General features: G+C 36.6%; 1 protein-coding gene across 1 annotated transcript in view; it reads left to right on the top strand.

The window, feature by feature from the left end:
• The window catches only part of LOC135479014 (dynein axonemal heavy chain 8-like), a 106,224-nt gene that overhangs the window by 3,836 nt on the left and 81,800 nt on the right, over positions 1-20,588 (top strand). Inside the window, 18 exon segments of the mRNA XM_064758715.1 lie at positions 454-640; positions 1,459-1,593; positions 2,053-2,143; positions 2,483-2,634; positions 4,410-4,599; positions 7,143-7,312; positions 7,942-8,118; positions 9,238-9,351; positions 10,153-10,260; positions 11,232-11,480; positions 12,365-12,562; positions 13,056-13,132; positions 13,693-13,786; positions 14,455-14,574; positions 15,604-15,742; positions 16,365-16,552; positions 17,070-17,150; positions 19,619-19,735. Of these exon segments, the coding sequence (XP_064614785.1) occupies positions 454-640; positions 1,459-1,593; positions 2,053-2,143; positions 2,483-2,634; positions 4,410-4,599; positions 7,143-7,312; positions 7,942-8,118; positions 9,238-9,351; positions 10,153-10,260; positions 11,232-11,480; positions 12,365-12,562; positions 13,056-13,132; positions 13,693-13,786; positions 14,455-14,574; positions 15,604-15,742; positions 16,365-16,552; positions 17,070-17,150; positions 19,619-19,735 (2,587 nt within the window).

Below are 20,588 nucleotides of genomic sequence, written 5' to 3'. Positions count from 1 at the left end.
CATCACTTTGAAGAGCTGAAAAATATGGAACGTTTTGATCCCTGCAACCAAAATGGAAAATTCTAGGCCAGTAATTGCAAGGCCAATTCCGCAGACCACATTTAACACAAACCACTAAAGGACTAAGACACTATATGAAGTACAAAAATTATGATGGAATCGCGCAAAGAGAAGCCGTCGTTAGTTTTCAGTGATGATGGAAGGAGGCAAGGAATGTTCTAAGCTATCAAAGTAATGAAATCAGTATCCAAATTGTGTACCATGCTGGTTTTTAAGTTGTGGATAACCAAACTACATGTTTGTGTCTCAGTTGTGCTTTGAATGCAAGTGTTCATATATCTAATGTTGCGATCTAACACTAATCAGTAAATTAATCAGTCAGTCACTTAACACACATACAATTTCAGTTACTTATCCCTGCATTGTAAATTTGCATTGGTCCTTTGCTTTAAGTTTTAGGGATGCTGTACGACGAGCATCTAAGCAAGGCTGGCCAACTGAGAGGGGTGGGTCTCCATTGTTAGGAGATATTAAGGATGGTATCACTGAAAATTTCTCATCAGCGTTGTTCTCTGCTGCACGTAAACGCAGGAGCACTGTTGGGAATGTTGTAGGCGTAGAAACATTGAGAGAAAGACAGGTATGTGGCCATATATGACAGTTATGTAAATGTAGTCTTCAAGATTTAAATTTATGTTTTTAACACATTTACAAATATCATCTTTTGTTTTGCGCATGTAACTACATGTGACTAAATGACAGTTTATTTATTTATTTATTTCATGGGTGTTTACATACTCAGGCACACCTTGTAGAAGACAATGATAGAAAACTACATCTAAAACACCTGCACTAACTTTCTTGACTGAGTGAAATTGATGTATTTAAATTCTAAGTTGGGCTTGATATAAAATGATTTTGATAATATTGGGTGCTGTTGATGATTGATGTCACATTAAAGCTTTCATTTTTGTTGTAAACAATATATTTACAACCAGAATACATGTGACTCTGTATTAGTGCACATAATAATTCTAAAATAATGAATTATTTCAATGTCAAGGTGCCCACAAGTGTTTAGTTCTATTTTATCCTCGTTATCAGAGAATGTCAAAGCTGATTGATTGGGAAGAAATCTGTTTGAGCCTTGACAACCTACATGTCACAGCAGCTGTTTGGGTGTTTTTAATTTGAGCAAACTTTGCTCACAGTTAATTGATTTTTTATATGTAAATTTACTACTGCTATATGATAGATTTTAGAGATATGTTACATTCATTAATGTAATAACTACTGATTGATCTCTCTCATGCAGGAATATTGTTTGCAGCTGAGTATTCTGAAGACATACATGTATTAAATTTGAGATTTTACCTTTTCCACACTATATATGTTGATCATAACATATTCCAGTGAATTTTGATCTGATTATGCGCTTGCTTTTGACATCTGTTACAGGCAAGAGCCAAGGAGAACAGAGAACAGAGACGGGGAAGAATAGACCCCTTGCAAAGGCATCTTTATGCAATAATTGCTGATCACTTGAATTTAGAAATGCAAGTGGTAGAGGAGTTTGTTCTAGACTCAGAACAGGTAATTTCTTTAATACAAACTCGTGGGTTCTTGGTATGCTGAGGCCAATATATCAACAACATCGTAAGGGGGAGAGAACCGTGCAGCTTTTTTGTTCTGCAAATTTGCCACAAGTTGCTAAAGTTTCATGTTGTAAGCTAGAATTTCACAATGGATCACTTGGAAAGTGTCAAATTTGTGAGGACAGAGTCACTGAAAGTAGTAAAAAAGTGGGACAGCTCAATCTGTATCACAAAGAAGTATTCATCTCATACTTTGTATTGGTAAAAAGGAAGAAGGAAACCAGATAACAGATGGCTGTTATAAGTTGTCTTTATTATAATATTACAGAGGTATCTGCAGGATTATCTGAAATGCTCCTCTAAAATTGTTTTATCTTTTAGCATACATACTTGGAGGTAGAAGTTGGAAGTAGAGTTTGAACAGTCCTGTAAGATATATATATATTTTTTTTTTCAGCATTTGAGGTCCATGGAGCAGTTTTTTGTTGCTGGTGGTTCTAAGTGTATACTGTTCTTTTATCAAGACCTCCCCATGCCCCCTTTAGAAGGTAAAAAAGTGTCAAAATGGTTTGATTTAAATGAAATTTATTCTTTATATGGAAGCATAATGAAATCAGTAGCAGAGATAGAATGTCTGTGATGATGACAAGAACAAGATAAACATCTTTCCACTTTAGGTGTTATACTTTCTTCCACTGCACGGGGTAAAACATTTTTAAAGTGAAAAAGTTTTGATAAAATGGAGTGGATCTGCCAAATTGACCAGCCCTTACATGAAAGCAGGATCATTGTGTTCACCTTTTAGGTGTGGAAAAATTGTGTGGTTAATTTATACCTGTAAGGTATACTATAGTTATTAATTGTTCATGTTGGTATTGGTGTTTCAGAATGTGGGAGAGTAATCCACGGTGTACTACGAGGGTCTGTTATTCCTCGCCTTATTGTCACAGACGGGAGACATCAACCTCTGACAGGGAAGTGTTTGTATTTTATCAGGGCCAAACCAGAAATCGCCCTAACACCTGTCAAGATAGCAGATGTAAGTGTGAATACACGATTTAATACACGCTTGTTGTTTGCCTCTTGACACTTTTTGATAATACATTGTTGTAATTTATGGACTTTGGGCTGTTGCTTTAAGTTAAGGATCGAGATTTGTCAGGTATATGATAAAGCAGTTGTATGTTCATCCTGCTTCAAATAAATTTGCTGCACCTACATGTATAACTGCGATTGTTATTGACTGAAAACTCACATGAACAAAATTGTACATCAAAATTAAATGAATAATTTAGGTGGAGTCAGGAAATAGAAGACTGACACTCACTCTGGTGCAAAGACCTGTAAATAATTACAGTTGTGTATAATGCCCATGGGTGAAAATGGTACCCCATTGGCTCTTTATATAGATGTACAAAATTGGGCTATTATTTTCCTTTAACTTTAACATGCTTTTGCTTTACTTGTAATGTGAGATGTTCATTATACACCTGAATGTGGTATGTCAATTTCCTATGCTGCCATATTTTATGTTGCATCTGTCTGTCTGTCTTTATAAAGGCAGAAATCAGCATGGGTGTAAACTGTATGCATGTTTATGAAAATGAACAGTATAAAATTTCCAGTCTTCTTTAAATTCTCACTTTTGGGGAAAACTGCCATTTTGGCATTTTACAATAGTGACCATATATATAACCCATTATTTTTGTTCAAAAGATGTGAGATTTGCCATATCTGACAGTTAAGGACTGCTAGTGTTACTGTTATACAGTTTATATAAGGGAGTACACTGTTTTCAGCTTGTCGGTCCATCTGTCCGTATGACAGTTTAGTTGGCTCAAACATTTTTGATTAATCTCAGATTATAACAGTGGGTACCTTAATTGTCATGAAACCTTGATCAGGTTTGGAATTTGCCCACCCGATTTGTCTGTTTGGTATTTGGTTTCTGTGTGATGTCTTGCATTGGACTACGATTTTATGTATGGCTGGTACTTTGCATGAAGCCTCACTTGGGATTGCTCTTTGCCTGCAATGTTTCCAACTGTTCATCTGTCAATAGATCTCTGTTGTAATATCTTGTCCTGCAACCTATAAACTGACTATGCCAGCTTGGAGCAGTGACCCAGGAGCATCTCGCCAATGCAGACACCAGCTTTGTCTGGTATGTGGGAAGGCAACTGTGAACAACTTGCAGATGGCCGTGGGTTTCCTTTGGTTTCTGTCCGGTTTCCTACGATAATGCTGGCCACCTCTAGATTACCTCTCACCAACGACAGTAAGCTGTATATTGTGCTCTTGGGGCTATTTGCACTAGCAGTCTTCATATAGTCGAAGACCACTTGTCTTTCCCCAACATATTGTTGTAAATCTTTATATGTCACCAAACATTACCAGAGGTACTACATATAAACTACAGAACTTTCCTACATGTGACACATAGGTTTTCTCCCACAGCGGGAAAGCATTTTATATGCCTGTCACTTTGGTGGAAGGCAATTGGTATGTAAGTGGTATTCAATGGACCTTCTGTAAGGCCTTCTAGATTTAGTGATATCCAATGGATCTGCTGTAAGACCACCTACATGTAAATGGCCCTACAAGAGCTGTCCATCTCTTTATTTTACCATGCACCAATCATTATAGAACAGTGGGACTGGGATTAAACCAAGAGAAGTATCTTTGATAAACAGTTTAATAATCACTTCCTGTCCATATTAATAACACTGTAAGATTCTTACTTTTTTGCTGGTAGATGTAATAGTGCTGATCACTAAGGTCATACCTAATCATGAGTTGTCCTTGATGTTGCAGGAGGTGATATTTGGTTATGTAGATTCCTCAGATGGCCTCATCTCCGGCCTACAGACTGTCCTGATCAAAGTGTTTCGCCCAGCGCTTCACTCACTGTCCAACTGGGGTCAGCTCAATGAGACTGCTCAGGGAAGAAAAGCCAAGAAAAACTTCCTGGACAGCTATGATTATTTCACAGATTATTTGAAGTGTAAGTCCTGAAAGGATTCAAGCAGAAACATTCTGTGGTATACATGTTATTTGAATTGTGCAGACACAGTAATAATATCTTCCACATATTCAGCATTTTGACTGTAGTAAAATAGGATACAAATGTCTAATAGCATTTCATAATGACAATACTTTTTACTCTCTTAGAGTTCAAGTTAGATTGTGAATGATAAATATGGATAACATGATTTTTTAATTCCTTATAAATATGTTTGCAAATAGTTTTATTTATTTATTTGATTGGTGTTTTACACCGTACTCAAGAGTATTTCACTTATTCGACGGCAGCCAACATTATGGCAGAGGCCAGTGGGAACCCACAACCATCTGTGGGTTGCTGGCCAAATAGTTTTAGTATCTGGCCCATCTGTCTAATCACAGAATTTGTAATGAATTGAAATGTGGTACGTATGACACCATGACCAGTCACGATCAATTTCCAGCACATGCATGCACAGTTCAATCAATTTTTAACAAAATTCTGACCTATTTTGCATGTTTTGAACTCTGACATACACTGTATTGCAGTCCAGTAAGGGACATGTATTGTAAAAGCAACACTTCCAGAATGCATGTTTAACATCATGTTATTAAAGGCAGTGTTTTTAAATTTGCATGTTTAAAGAATCCTATGGTTAGTTTTATATAGAAGTATTTGATGTATGCATACATGTAGATATTCATGCATCTATGCAAGCTAGGCGTCTTGCATGGATATAGTCAGTTTAGTTTGTATGCACCATATTCAGACAGTGTGTTGTGTTGACACAGTTTAGTGTATTATATTTTTACTATTTCGGGGTCATTTGCACTGGTGTGTCACTCTGTTTTCATACTAACATAATGTGAAAACTGCATATAAGAATACAGCATGTTACGAACAGGTAAAATTTGCTTTTGACAGGTTGAATAAAATCTGTCACATGTGACAGATAAGAAATCATGTTTTAAACATTGCATATTGTGAGATACCTGATGACAGGTAAGGACGTTACATGTAATCGGGTGTTGAGATAATTAGAGCGTTAAAATCCATGTTAGACATGTATATCAGCCCCATCTTTTTGGCAACTTGGCATGTGCTCATGTCTGCAAGATTTTTTTCAGAGGAGATAACTAATGTATTTTTAAGATACATATTAGAGCTATTTCCAACAATTGTGATAGTTGTGTGTGTGAGCACGTTGTCATTTTTCCATGACGATGGCCTTCTGGAAGATTTTACGTAAACTGTGAGTAAAAGTGCATAGTTTCTTGGCAAGAGGAAACTGAAACTGAAACCCGGGAGGTTAAATCTTCCTGATGATCCTGAAAACTAAAAATAACTAACCTGGCTAATCATATTGTCTATGAAAACATGGCCTGTTTATGATAAGAACCCAAAGACGCAGCATACTGATGCTGTGGTTTCAGTTATGATTTGCAATGGGGACCTGTCATAAGCCCTGGAGCAAGACCTTATTGTCATTTTATTGACTTCAGATGTTCCTTCCCCATTTCATGATGATGACGTCACATTAAAGACAGTACGATGTAACAATAGAAACTGATACATTGTAACGGTGTAGACATTAGGCTACAATCCATTCTTGATGGAACAGTTGCTCTTCACACTGGTGAACCCTGCATGGGATTAAAAAATATGCCACCTCCTCATTATTGCAAACAATTAGAACCAAAACAGTCGCACAATAATTTTGTGAGTGTTCCAGAAAAATGTTGTGAAAACAGGTGCAGATAAAATTCTGGAGAGACGACTAATAAAATTCACTATCCTTTGCACACGACAGGTAAAACCAAACAACATTTCAGTGTATTGTATTTGTACCCTGCAAGCAGCAAATCTTAAAAGTCATCTAAGATATATATACATGCAGTGGAGAAGTGTCATATTTGTAATCCCGTGAGATGTAGTTAGTGTGAAGTAAGACATGCTTCGAGCCATTGTTACATTATAAATATATTGGAGCACAGCATCCATAATGATTTTAATTCGTGAAGTCGGGAGAGCCGGGATCCCTTGGCGCTCATCACTGAGAGGTTAGAGCAAGGAAACAGGACTGGTTGGCCCGGAGTCAGTATAATGTGACTGGTTGGGGTGTCATGTCTGGTGTCTTTGGCATGACACTTTAGTGACGGCAGCACTTCGGCGGCATGGACTCGCGGTACCACAAGAAGACACATTATAAGTACACACACCTAACAACTCCTCATTGTCATATGGCTGAAAAATTCAGAAGTATGACATTAATTGTAAAGCATTCATTCATTCATTCAATTTGTACTGCCTCCCACCATATTGCTGGCTGTCGTCGTATAAGTGAAATATTCTTGAGTATGGCGTAAAACACCAATCAAATAAGATAACAATAAGATAAATTTGTGCTATGACTTTATTTTGTCTTTCATGGGAAAAGAATGTTTGACCTCTATAACATGCTGCCGGAGTCCTGCTGGGTGTTTGCCAGGTCCCCATTGCTTATACATGTACATAGTTAATAAGACTGAGAATGACATTTGTAGGTGCTCAGATCAACAGTGACCAGGGAGTAACACTGGAGAACTGTGAGTCTGACAAGGTAGACCTGAGTGAAATTAAAAGTGCTCCTGACTGTATTGAGGCTGCTGCTAACCCAGACATTGTCCTGGCACTAGAGGATCTGGCTACAACCTGGTGTAAGCAGATAGAGCAGGTGAGCCAATTGTCTCTTCCATGTTTGCCTTACATGTATGTACAGCATGACAGCATGCCTGCTACACCCAGGCAGTATGTAAACAGTTGCGTGCTTATTGAGTAACAGTACCTCAAACAATTGAAACACTTTTTGATGCTTTATGGTTGGTAGAGTACACGCTTGTATCCTGTTTCGACTGTGTGGACAAACAGATGTGAGTACCCTTTATAATCGAGTTCCGGCCCATCGAAAAAAACCTGGTGACGAGATGTTTACTAATGTTTGACATTGTAATTGCATCACTTTCATGCGCTCATAATTATATTCTGTTTCGATACCATTACACTTGTAATCATTATTCTGACTTTTTCTCCAGTCATACTTCGGAAGGTCTAACTGCAGGCAATGTACAGAGGGCTGTGGGTTTTCCCTGGGCTCTGCTCTGTTTCTTCCAGCCTTAATGCTGAATAAGTGTATCCGGCATATAAGTGAAAATATTCTTGAGTATGGTGTAAAACATGAATTAAATAAACAAATATAATTATTATTCATTGCTTTTCCTTTTGTTATACCCTGGCTAATATTCCCCTGTTAAGTGTAGTCATACTGTGTTACAGTATAACCTGGGAGTTTTTGTATTGTGACAGCTGTTGGCTAAGAGTGACCAGATGAGGAAGGAGGCTGATGACACAGGTCCTCACGCTGAGCTTGACCACTGGAGGCAGCTCCAGGCGCGCTTCAGCTCTCTCCTGGAAGAAGTCAAGAGCCACAAGTGTCGCATGACTCTAACCATTCTTAATGTGGCAAAGTCCAAGCTTCTCAAGGTCAGCCAAAACTCTTAGTGCTGCTCTGTACATATACATGTATTCTGATGAAAAGTGTATGTAGGGTTTGTATGTATGTTTGTATGTAGGGAAGGCAGAAAGTAATAGTAGTACAGCTTTCCAACCCAGTGACATTTCAGCCTGAGAAAAAGAACAAATACAAAACTGTGAGAATACCATAGTCATATGAAATTGTAATTACATCAAATAAAACATTTATAATAAATATGTCGGTAATAAAAATAGACATATTATCAGCAGATATTTTATCAGATATTTTTAGATATTACATCAGCCTGTGATATAATAACAGGAAGTGGGCAAACATGTAAAGCCCCACTTATGTGCTGTTAAAACATTTATATGTAGTTACATCAATCTTTTTTCCTGGTGAACAGTGGTTGGAGTATATTTAATAGCATAGTAATTGTTTATTGCGTTGTGTTTTCAGTTACCGGTATTGTTCTGTGTACAATAAAAAATGTTTGCCTGTGACAGTATTTCTCATTTATTCAGTGGTCCCCATCTTGTATGATACCACAATAAAATATGATACTTGCCAGTTTACTTATATACATCTATGTTTTCACATACTCTACCGACAATGCTTTAGGTATTGGTACAGCGCAGTGCTTACTCCAAGTGTGCCTGTCAGCTGCAATACAAGTACTTGCTTTGTTTCAGATTCAATCAAACCTTGTGTGGGTTATCCATCTCCAGCCACCAATGTCATGAAAGTGTAAAATCACCTGAAAATGTGAAATCACCCAAAATTGTAAAATAATTTCCTCAAAATATTATTTATCATCTAAATTTGTAAAAATAATATCTGAAAATGTAAAATGCTAGTTACCAAAAATGTGCTACACAACACCAAATGTGTGAACAGGGAGGCATAATAGTTGTAATAAGTTACCTGACAATGTAAAATCATCTTTATAGTGGTTCTGTATCGAAATATGACCTGAGAAGTCATTCCAATTACACACATGCTGCGTCTGTTTTGTGAGCCAAGTTTCAAGTTTTCAGTTAGACGAGTGCAGCGAAATACACATCAGTCATATCACTCTTAGGTATTCTAATTAAGGTTTAATCATGATATGTTGTTGTTGATGATAGCGCTGGAAGGAACTGGACAGAAGGATCACTGATTACGCTAATGAAGCCAAAGACAATGTGAAGTTCCTGTATACTCTGGAGAAGTTCTGTGAGCCACTGTACAGATCTGACCCTGTGAGTTTCGCAGAAATCCAACCTGTTACAAAACTGTGCTGTGTTAAAAATCAGTGTAATAGTATGAAATGAATATACGTGCTACAGCTCAGTATTAATCTGAATCTCTCACTAGCGGAGTGCCTGAATCCACATCCACTATGACTGTCGTTTATGTGTCGAAGTGCTGTGGTTCTATATGTAAACAGGGTCAGTGAAACACAATTTAAAGACACGAATGTATTGGTTTGGAATACATCTGTACAGAATCGTTCAAAAAAGCTAAGAGTGTTAGTATAAATGCTATTATGGGCACAGTGTTAATGTATCACAAAATGGTTTTATAACGGGAGATTTGAGTAGGAAGTTTTTTTTTTGGCGTTGAAGATTAAAACTGTCCTACTGTATCAAGTGATTTGTGAAAAATTTTAGGCAAACATCGTTGACAGTAATTTACCCGATGACCTGTCTCACTGTGTTCCAGAGGCATCAATGACACCTCTTTCCTGTAGGAACTTCTCATGTTTAGCTTTTCAATTTTCTTCATCGTTCATCTACTCTAAATAACTTTTTTCAGACTTCCATGTTGCAGTAAATGTGATCAGAAATAGTTGCCTAAAATTTTTAAGGTTACACGATACAGTAGGACTTGACTGTATACATTTAGCGATAAAAGAGTTTGAACTTAAAACTCCCCTATTGCTGTGTCTGTCAATTCGCTCTTACTCTGAAATATGAAATACATATACATATAAATTCACTGTGAAAGATGAGTGATATATCCAATATATTTTCATATCCAATTACACCATACTATTGTAGGTTGGGATGATTGATTGTCTTGGAGGACTTGTAAATGCCATACGAATGGTTCACAACATCTCCAGATACTACAACACTTCAGAAAGAATGACCTCACTCTTCATAAAGGTACATGCAGTTTGGAGAGGAACTGATTCAGAACTAATTAAACACTCCTTTGCATATCTGTTTATAAACTACTTGTTTTGAGGTTCCTGGTATTCTGTTTGAAACTGGCTCTAACTTACCGGTAGTTGAATTTGAAAGTGAAAGATTTTAAAATGGTTGCATGGCACATGTAAATTTGAGAGGATACAATGTATGTACTATCTTACACAGCATAATACCTACATGTAGTGTAGTATTGCCTACAGCTTTAAATGTAGCTTGGTATAAAATATCAATGAAACTGAAACCAAGATGGATTAAGTATTATAGAGGACACTTTTGGTTCCATCACCATAATATGCCAAAGGGAATAACGATGTCACAATGTCCATCCTTCCTCCCTTTTGTTTTTATGCCTGTATGAACAACATGAATACAATATAAAGCAAACCGCCTCATATAAAAATTTCATATTTGGTATGCAGGCTCATATTGAGGTAAACTAGGTTTCTATTTAAACTACATCTGTTTTGATAATGTTTCTGTTTTTAAGGGAAATAAACTGAAAATAGCAAATTTCAGTGACATGATTGCAGTAGATAAGTATTTCATGTTTGGTACAAATGTTCATATTGAGGTCAACTTGGTTCCTGGGGCTGTTAATTACAATCAAATTCTTGATTTCCACTTCAGTTGTCTGGAAATAGTAAGTTTCAGGGAATTGAACAGTATAGAAATCAAAGCACATCAGACAGTTATTTCATTTTAGTGTGTATAGGTTCATATTTACATTCTTTTTTGAACTGGGCCTATTTTAATCGAATAAAGTAACCAGGTGAAAACAGCAATTAAATGACTATATTTCTGAGTTTCTTACATGCAAAGCTGTTAAATCTGCAGATGGGTTTGTGTTTGTCCAGCACACTTGTTGTTGTAGGTTGTACATGTGATACAACCATACCAAGATTGCATGTTATCTCTGTGGCATGTAGGTGACAAACCAGATGGTGACAGCCTGTAAGAGTTACATCACAGAAGATGGTATGGTGAAGGTATGGGAACAGCCACGTAAGGAAGTGATCGGGAAGCTACTGAACTGCACTCGCCTCTACCAGGAGTACAAGGAAGCCTTCAGGAGGACCAAAGAGAAGACGGAGACCACCCCAGGAGAAAAGGCATTTGAGTTCTCAGAGATGTATATCTTTGGTAAATTTGACACCTTCTGCAAAAGATTAGAAAAGGTGAGCTAGCGCCATACTTTTCTATGCAAAATGAGATACTGTAACATGTTTTTTTGTTACATTTTTTGGCACAGCCGACTCTATTTGAACCTCATATAGCTGTGGTATATTACAGTGATCATATTATCATTCTTCTTGCCCTACACTTTGATCAGCATAAGTGAGGGATATTTGTTTTGAACGTACTTTGTTTGGATTATGGGACAAAAGTAAGCACAGTGCTTATATTATTGTTTTTGTTTACGTACGTAGAAGCAACTGGTTTACAATAACATAAATTTAACTAATGGGAAGAAAATTATGTGTTGGTATGAAACAGATAAAACAAGAAAAATTATATATGTATATTGTTTAATAGTGTGGGGTGTTTATTTTGATCTGCCTGCCTGTCCATCTGTCATGCTTTGGTTTTTGTGCTAAAACTGCTTCAAATATAGTCCAATGTTTATAAAATGTTTTGTGGTGTGAATTAGGATCAAATAATGACCTTACTTCACTAAAGTACGCTAAGGTTATTATTTTGACCTTAGAGACAAAATGACTTCTTGCTTTTTTTTTTAATGAATATAATTCACCTTTTCACGTGTCTTCATGAACGAATTTGAATTATTGTATTTTACCTGAAATTTAGCTTTTTTATAGTAACACATTTTGTTTGATTCTGATTGATTCGTGCACTTAATAGGCTGGGCCACTGAAGAGGTTTTTGTGAAGTGTGATTAATTTGTTATCAGAAAAACCTAATTGTTGAAAGCACCAATACTAAAAATATGAAAAAACAAAATAACACTTTATTAAAGGGGGCTATACGTGCTTCTGAAAAGTGGATTTTGTTGGGCCAAACTTTAAGGCAGTGCAGTATGTCCACTTCTCTTTGTTTGCAGGTGATTTCTTTTCTGAACCATCTGGAGACATTCTCCACACTGTCAGAGTCCAAGGTGGAGGGTATTGATAGCTTTGCCGCTAGGTTTAACCAGATCACAAGCACCATCCAGAAGAAACCTTACGATGTCCTTGACCAGCGCAAAATGGAGTTTGACAATGATTATGATGACTTCTGCAATCAAATGCAGGACTTGGAGGTTGGTGGAATGATTTTACTGTGATTACTGTTTTAAGATGCAGTGAGAGGAATTAAGTTTAAACACTTAAAAAGAGCTATACACTTGTTCTTGTTAAGGAACTGGAGCTGGTGGGAACTGTAGGGTTACCCCTTGTCTGTCAGTCTCAGTCATCCAGTTAGTCACAAAACAATTTTCCAGTTTTTTTTTATTGAACTGAATCTCATTATGCAGCTTCACCATGACAAATTACAGGTCAGGTTTGAGTTTCCTGGCATTCAGTTTGCATGTTTTCAAGAATATTATGACCATTATGCTCTTTTACGGACAATTTTCTGGACTATTATTTTAAAATAGTTGGTTTGATCTTAATTGAAATTAAATAAATGGCAAAAGCAAAACTTTCAGAATGGGTTTTTAATTTCAGAATACATTTATTTTATATCAGTCAGAAAAATTACAACACTTTTTATTTATGATGTCAACTCAATCCCTGTAATATTTTTCCTTGCAGAGTAACATCAAGCTGTTCATGACAACCTGTTTTAACAAGGTGAAGTCCATCCTCCAAGCCCTGGATCTTATCTTCAGGTATAAAAACCAACACTCAACTTTCCTAGTTTGGCAAGCAAAGGTCCTCAGAATTTAGAAATAATAGGAAAACTGAATTTTCAGTGAGAAACATATACACTACTGCAGAAGAGTATGGAAGCACACTTAACTGCATATTGTGAGTCTTTTTATCTCTCTTTGTATGAAACTGAGAGTGAGGTATTGTTCACCTCTAAATGTCACAGTATCGTTAGGAGTTAAGTATAAAACATTATGAATTAGCCCCATATGTTAGGGCCTAAAGCCTCTTCAAAAGGTGCATTCTTGGCCGTAATCTTGACTAAATTACTTTGGGGAGAATGTGGTTGGGTAAACCAACAAAAGACATAGATACCAGAGTTGTCTCCCTTCCTTTGAATTACTGCCTGTCCATGTGTTGGGAACACAGGTTATCTGCTGGCAGATTAGATTAACTGATTACATTCCTACTTTATCCACATATGGGGTTGAAATTACTTTACAATATAATAATATCTTTATTTCAGCAGTAAGCACCCCATAAGCATTGACAACGTTCTTTTTTTCTTTACATTTGACAGATTTGAGAAGCTTAACATTCCAAGTCTCCATGTTGAAGAAAAGTATTCCACTATCCTGAAACAGTTTGGTGCTGAAATTGATAAAATCAAAAAGGTAGATGTCCTTATTCTGTGTTCTCTGATGGGGAGATTCAGATCATTTAATAGTAGCAAAATGGATGAAAAAAGAATAATAAATCATCATCACACTGAGGCACTTTTTTTTAAAAAATGATGTGGTGGTGGGGAGGAGAGGTATTTTTTTTCTATTACAGAGAAAAACTCTTAGGTAAAGTTTTGTAAGATATAGTTTAAGTCTGAAATATACAAAACTATGAACACAGCCATGATACCATACATCATCTGATAACTAGACCAGTTCTCAAGGACAGAGACATTGCCCGCCATGATACGAACAGCTCAGTGACTCACTACTCTGAACTTGAAAAAATACACCCAAAAAGATTTCGTGAAACAACATTTAATTATTCAAACAGACAATACACAACGTTATTTCTTTTTTTTTTTTTCTTTTTTTTAACAATAAAAAGCATAAATATAAGGGCAGTGGGTGGAGGGGATTAGGGTTATACAGACGGTGCTTAACAAAGAGAAAATAAAGTCTTATTGGCTTAAGTGTCCATCCGCTTGTTTCATGTGTTGATTGCTGCTTTCTAAATAGACATCTTGGTAACATTGAATTAGGATAAAAAAGAACTTTACTGATTATTTACTTTATGTACATGTAGAGCGTTAAGGAGCCTGCGTGTGATTTTGTTGCAGCAATACCAGAGGTACAGAGAAGACCCTCCATTACACAGAAACCTCCCCCCTGTTGCTGGTAAAATCTACTGGTCACGACAGCTATACCACAGGATAGAGGAGCCAATGACAGTGTTCATGGTGAGGGAAAACACCCACACCATAATTCCACACAAATCACTGTTTGCTTCATATGTGAACATGCTGAAGTCACTTATAGAGTGGGAAAATAATAAACGCTGTGCAGACAAAAACTTAGAACAAGCTGTTAAATCATGATAGAAGATGACTCTTGTAGCATATTTAGCTTAAAACATGTTGTTTTTTGAGCCTTATGCATTTGTAAGAACTACTCTGCCTTCTCTAAACAAGTAACACCAAGAATGAAAATAAAATTCTCTGTACCTGTAAGCTTCACCATATAATGTCAACGTACGACTCAAATCTGTGTTAAACTGCAATGTAAGTGCATCCATATCAGTTCACGTTAATCCATGATCTACCTAAGCTTAATCATGTAGTAGCCAGATTACAATTTCACAGGCTTCTGATAATTAAGAGTCTTCACTTTTGGTACACTGAGAGCTAGTCAGCTGGTTGTTATTAGCATATAAAAGATAGCAATGAAGTTGGTTTCTACACCCATGCAGAAGTTGCTATTAGCATATCAAAGATCTGGTGTCTGAACTCCTCACAGAGATTTTTTTAAAACTGTAGAGTATAGTATCTCTGCAACATACAATAAATAATCTTTATATACAGCCAGTCACTATTGTAACAGATTGTCAGTGTAAAGCATACATGTACATGAACCTCCAAAAAATACCTCCGTTTGGTCATTTGTCCATTTTACAACACCACAGTTCTCCATTTTTACCCAAGCTATACCTCACAGACACTGTCATTTTATGGATAAGTTGGAAATTTTCTTTATTATGTAGTTCATGAGAAAAGCAAGGGTATCATATTATGACTCTTGTTTTTTATCCTCCAATTGTCTAGTAAGATTTTGTTCATCCCGTTGAATGGGTAACATTGGAAGTTGTCTCTGTTGTCAAAATTCATCTCATTAACATTTAAAAGTCTGAACTTTCTTTTAAAGAAATTCCATTTTGCAAGGTATCAGACAAAAACAAACTGTGCCTTTGTATGACGCTTTGTCACTTACAGAAACACCCGACAATTTTAAAGTCTGAAGATGCCAAGAAGATCATCCGCTCATACAACAGGATTGCTCGCATTCTGACTGAATATGAGATGTTGTATTACAGAGGCTGGATTCAGTGTGTGGAAGTGGCAAAGCATGAAAGTAAGACACCACTGTTCTTACTCAGGTAGCATTTTGTCTCATATGGCGTATTTGATCTTTATATCTATGCGTAGTATTAGAAGAGTTATTTGCAGTTAAAGTTTGAGATTTAACTTTTACTGTACATGCACGTATGACTGGGTGCACTGTTTTTACAGCAAATTGGATCGCAAGGAATCCTTGTGCCAGTTAGTGGTACACACTCCATGTGTATAGAATGTAACTGTTAACATGAAACCGCTGAGCTGTTCATCAAGTCTTTGGTCAGTCATATCTGCCATTTCAAGTGGAGCCGTGAAACTATAAAATGTTTGAGTCAGGTTCAATGCAAAGTTTTATCAAATAAAATCTGTAGTTTAATTATATTTCATGTCATTGTATATTAAATAACTCGCTGGCTCAAAATGTGTAACAAGCCATAATTATGCAAAAGTAAACTATATCAACAACAACAGGTTGGTATTACTTTTGCATTGTTCCATTCCTTATAGTGGGTTACATTTGTGTTACCAGCTGTCAAGCCTCAACATTTTATAGAAAGGGTTTGAACCCAGCCTGGAATAAAATTCTGTGTAATTTTGTCAATTTTGAATTGATTATCTTTTTGTTTGGTGTCTGTCAGCTTTGCGCTCCCCTGTACTAGTGCGTAAGCCGGGAAACAAGGAACTGCTGGTGAACCTTGACCCATACATCTACGAGCTGATCCGTGAGTCAGAGTACATGAGGAAACTGAACCTAGAGATCCCAGACGCCATCAAAGTGCTGCTCATCACCAAGAACAGTCTGCGCAAGAACCACAACCAGCTGATTGTAAGATAATGCTAGATAACAGTTGAGAACCAACGAGTCACAACCCACCCACCCCCACCAAATTGTTTCCCTGCATTATGAGTGCAGTGTTGCCAGTGACATGAAATTGACATACTGTACTGAACAGCAACCATAAAGCACCTCACAGCTGGTGCACAGTAGCACAATGATCACGACTGTTCTGATTCGGTTTTTCTGCTTCGTTTTATATTTGTCTTGGCTTTGCTTTGTTTCTTGGGCTTTGCACATATTTCTCCACCCATGAACTCCATGGATGCCCATGTAAGTAAAATAAATATACTGAAATAAATTAATGATCTCAAAAAGGATTGAATTTAACAATATTGTTGTTGTTAAACACGTGTTTATTATGTCCTGAAATAAATTGTTTCCAGAATCTACATGTACATATATATATATATATATATATATATATATATATATATACATATATATATATATATATGTGTGGATTCCAAAACATGTTGCTCCAATAAAGGAATGGTTTTATTTTCAGTCACTATTGGATGAATATCAGGCCATTCGGGAGCAGATTCCACAGTTCTTTGCCACTCTTTTTATGCCATCTTTAAGAAAGGTAACATTTAAGGAATGGATATGGCTGCTCTTTGGGTATAACAACTTTGGGTATAACTTAACAACTGTATCTATTGATAGGTTGTATGAAAATGGCTTGGAAACTGAACTTTGCCAAATTGTTTGAAAAAACTCAATCTTTTGTGAAAGTTACGAATTTCATTTTGAATAATATTTTTTGTAAAGCTTATCTCCGTTAGTTCTCAAAGTGAAATCTTTAAAAAAGAAGGAAAATATGTACACTTTTGCGTCTTACATGTGTGTACATGTATCGTTTATAATAATAATATTTTTATTTATCAACGGTAGCTCGGTCAATTTACAATGAAACTGATCTTCCCACAAGGCCTTTACTGAGAGAACAATATATAGGAAACATGTACTTCATAGTCCAATCCCCAAAAATACATCAGTATATATATGAAACAAGATAAAGCATTGTTCAGTTTGAAAAATGAAACTTCATACATACAAAAGCAACGACACAGCCAGTAGTGCTGTCCCAACCAGCAGGAGAATCGGGGTAGTGGGAGACAGCCCATTACTGACCCCGTCCTGTTCCCCTGCTGGCTGGCACCCCTACACACATGTACAAAGTACAAACCAAGTGAGTGGAAGATGGCCACTTACATGTTTGATCTTGTATGAAGGAGGACTTACAATGCCTGTAATAAATATGCTATGCTTTGGGAACGTTAAAAGGCAAACTTACACATTTTATTACTGTAAGATAACATACTAAGATAACATACTACATGTCTGGCATTTTGACATACTTATCACATTGTATCAGTCGGCGTCTGAAGACTTGGAGCACCACCATATCAAGATTTCTCGGATATATAACATTTTCAAGGCTAGCCATGTGCCCATTATGCTGAAATGAAGCTGCCTGAAATGCACCAGAAGTTTCTAGCTTGCCTGTACAAAGTAAGGTCTTGGTGTCCGGTTAAGCTTTCTTTTTTTAGCTCCTGTGGAATGGGCTCTCATACATGGGTTGAAGGATAAGCTTTTTCTTTTAAATCCTGTACATGTATAATGGGATCTCAATTGTTGATTGAAAGCTAGGCTTTTTGGTTTAGCTCTCTAGTCTAAGGTATGGTGTGTAAATGCACATACTTGTATGGAAGGTTAAGCTTTTTTTTTAGCCCCTGTGTATTGAGCTATCACGCATGTATTGAAGGTTTGACTTTTTTTTTGTTACCTGGTTTAAGGTATGGTGTGTAAATGCACATTCTCAGATGGCAGGTTAAGCTTTTTTTTTAGCTCCTGTATAATGACAATCATACATGGATCTCCAGCATACAGCAATAGAAAGTTATCTTTGGTTTGTGTTTTTTTTTTATATTTCTTTTCGCTTGTGTACATCTACAAAGGGCCTACTGATGGAAGTTTGAACTGTTTTATTGATTCTAGTATTATAGGCTTTGTGAATGTTTTTTAATGATTTTAATTGATAGACTTTCAATTCCAACATTTTTCAATTATGTAAACTTCAGTTTGTTTTTTGTAGTAAACATGTCCTCTAGAAATTAACCCTCCATGCTGGGCAACAATTTCTTGTATACGGGGTTTCTGTGACTTTATTGCTGATGAGATTTATGGGCTTTGACAGATTTACCATTTTTGTAATCAAGAAAAGTTTCACGTAGGACTACAATTTTTATGCACATGCGTAACTACATGTAGGAGAACAAGAAGAGTATTGGGTTTCTATGGCGATTTTGATAAGTATATTTTCCTGTTTTCTGGACATAATGCACACATTCAGATTAACTTCATTTTGTTCTCCTGTAAACATGGATTTCTACAAGACTTTCTTGTTTCTTATGCAATCCCTATCTAGATAAGTTTTTTGTCTCTCTAGCTACTCTACCAGATTTATAGAGTGTGAGAAGTTACCTTGGTGTATACCAGTTTATCTGGTATACACAGTATCTGTAGAAAGCTTTCCACATCTGTATTAGTACTAGGAGCCTATGACACTGGCCAATGCATGCGCCTTCCTATACTGTAACGTAATGTTTAAACCATCCACGCAAACATTGACTGTTGTCAGCTGAGTATTGGCTCAGCCAATCAGAGCATCGCAGTGGCCACCCATGGTAGAAGAAGAGGCAATCATGAGAAGTGATTTGCATATCAAAGACCACTCCAGCGAGTTGGTACTTCGAACACCTCACATTGGAGTTTTTTACTACCATAGGTCAACATTTCCTTAGCCAATCACAGGGTTGGATTTGCTCGTGAATGGCCACAAGACAGTCACAATTTGCATATCAAAGCTCACTGCCTCAATTTTATGCACAAACTTCCCACAATGATGTCTTTACCACCATAACACTTTGCAACTTTTCTCTTTATTCTGATTCCATTGTCTAGTTAACTGCTCTAGCAGGCGAGCTGGTGGGACTCTCTGAATGCCTTTTTATAAGGTGTAGTTAACATTTAAGAATTTCTTCTTTGAAGATGGAGGCCACACTGAGACCAGGACTCTACATGCACTCCTGGACATCACTAAGTTTGATAACATACTTCAAAGAGGTGGAGGACAATCTCAAAGAACTTAAGCTACTGGTGAAACAGGTATGTGTCTATTTCCTAAGATGTTCTGATTTACCTAAAGTTTAGTGTTTTTCAAGTGACACATTTGACTTGATTTTGAATGACAAACTCAACTTAAATTGTCTGAAAGAGCATTTTTTGATATGAAACTTTAGCTGAAATACCTAATTATTTTATGGTAATTCATCTGATCCATGGTCTGTGGTTTAATTCTTGCAAAAAGAATATTTGACTAACATGATGGTTTGGTATGAATGAAACTGAATATGTTACCTGGCTGAAGTAGATCTTTAATGTTTTGGGACAGTTCTGTCCATTGTTTTTATAATCACTGCCTCCACCCATAAACAGTTAACCACTAATCAAATAAATGAGTAAATATAATGACTACTATCCATCAAGGAAAATGGTTTAATATTATATGTAATTCATGTTTATTATTTAATGTAATACTAGATTTAATTCTTTCATGAGTGCCTACAGCAACCTGTTGACGGTCGTGAGTTTCCCCCGGGGAAATGTCCAGTTTCCTCCCACCGCTTTCATTCAAATGAGGGGCCTCTGTGGCTCAGTTGGTTAGTGCACTAGTGCAGCGTAATGACCCAGGAGCCTCTCACCAATGTGGTGCTGTGAGTTCAAGTCCAGCTCATGCTGGCTTCCTCTCCGGCCACAAGTGGGAAGGTCTGTCAGCAACCTGCGGATGGTCATGGGTTTCCTCTGGGCTCTCCCCCTTTCCTCCCACCATAAGTAAAATATTCTTGAGTACAATAAAATAAATAAATAAATCATTCAAATGAAATCTTGAGTATGGCAGTCATAGAAATAAATAAGTAAATTCATGAATGCCTATTATTAACTTTTAGTTTCTTTTGTA

The sequence above is a fragment of the Liolophura sinensis genome, chromosome 12 (genome assembly GCF_032854445.1).
Source record: "Liolophura sinensis isolate JHLJ2023 chromosome 12, CUHK_Ljap_v2, whole genome shotgun sequence".
In the NCBI taxonomy this organism is placed as follows: domain Eukaryota; kingdom Metazoa; phylum Mollusca; class Polyplacophora; order Chitonida; family Chitonidae; genus Liolophura; species Liolophura sinensis.
This window is presented reverse-complemented; position numbering and strand designations above follow the sequence as displayed.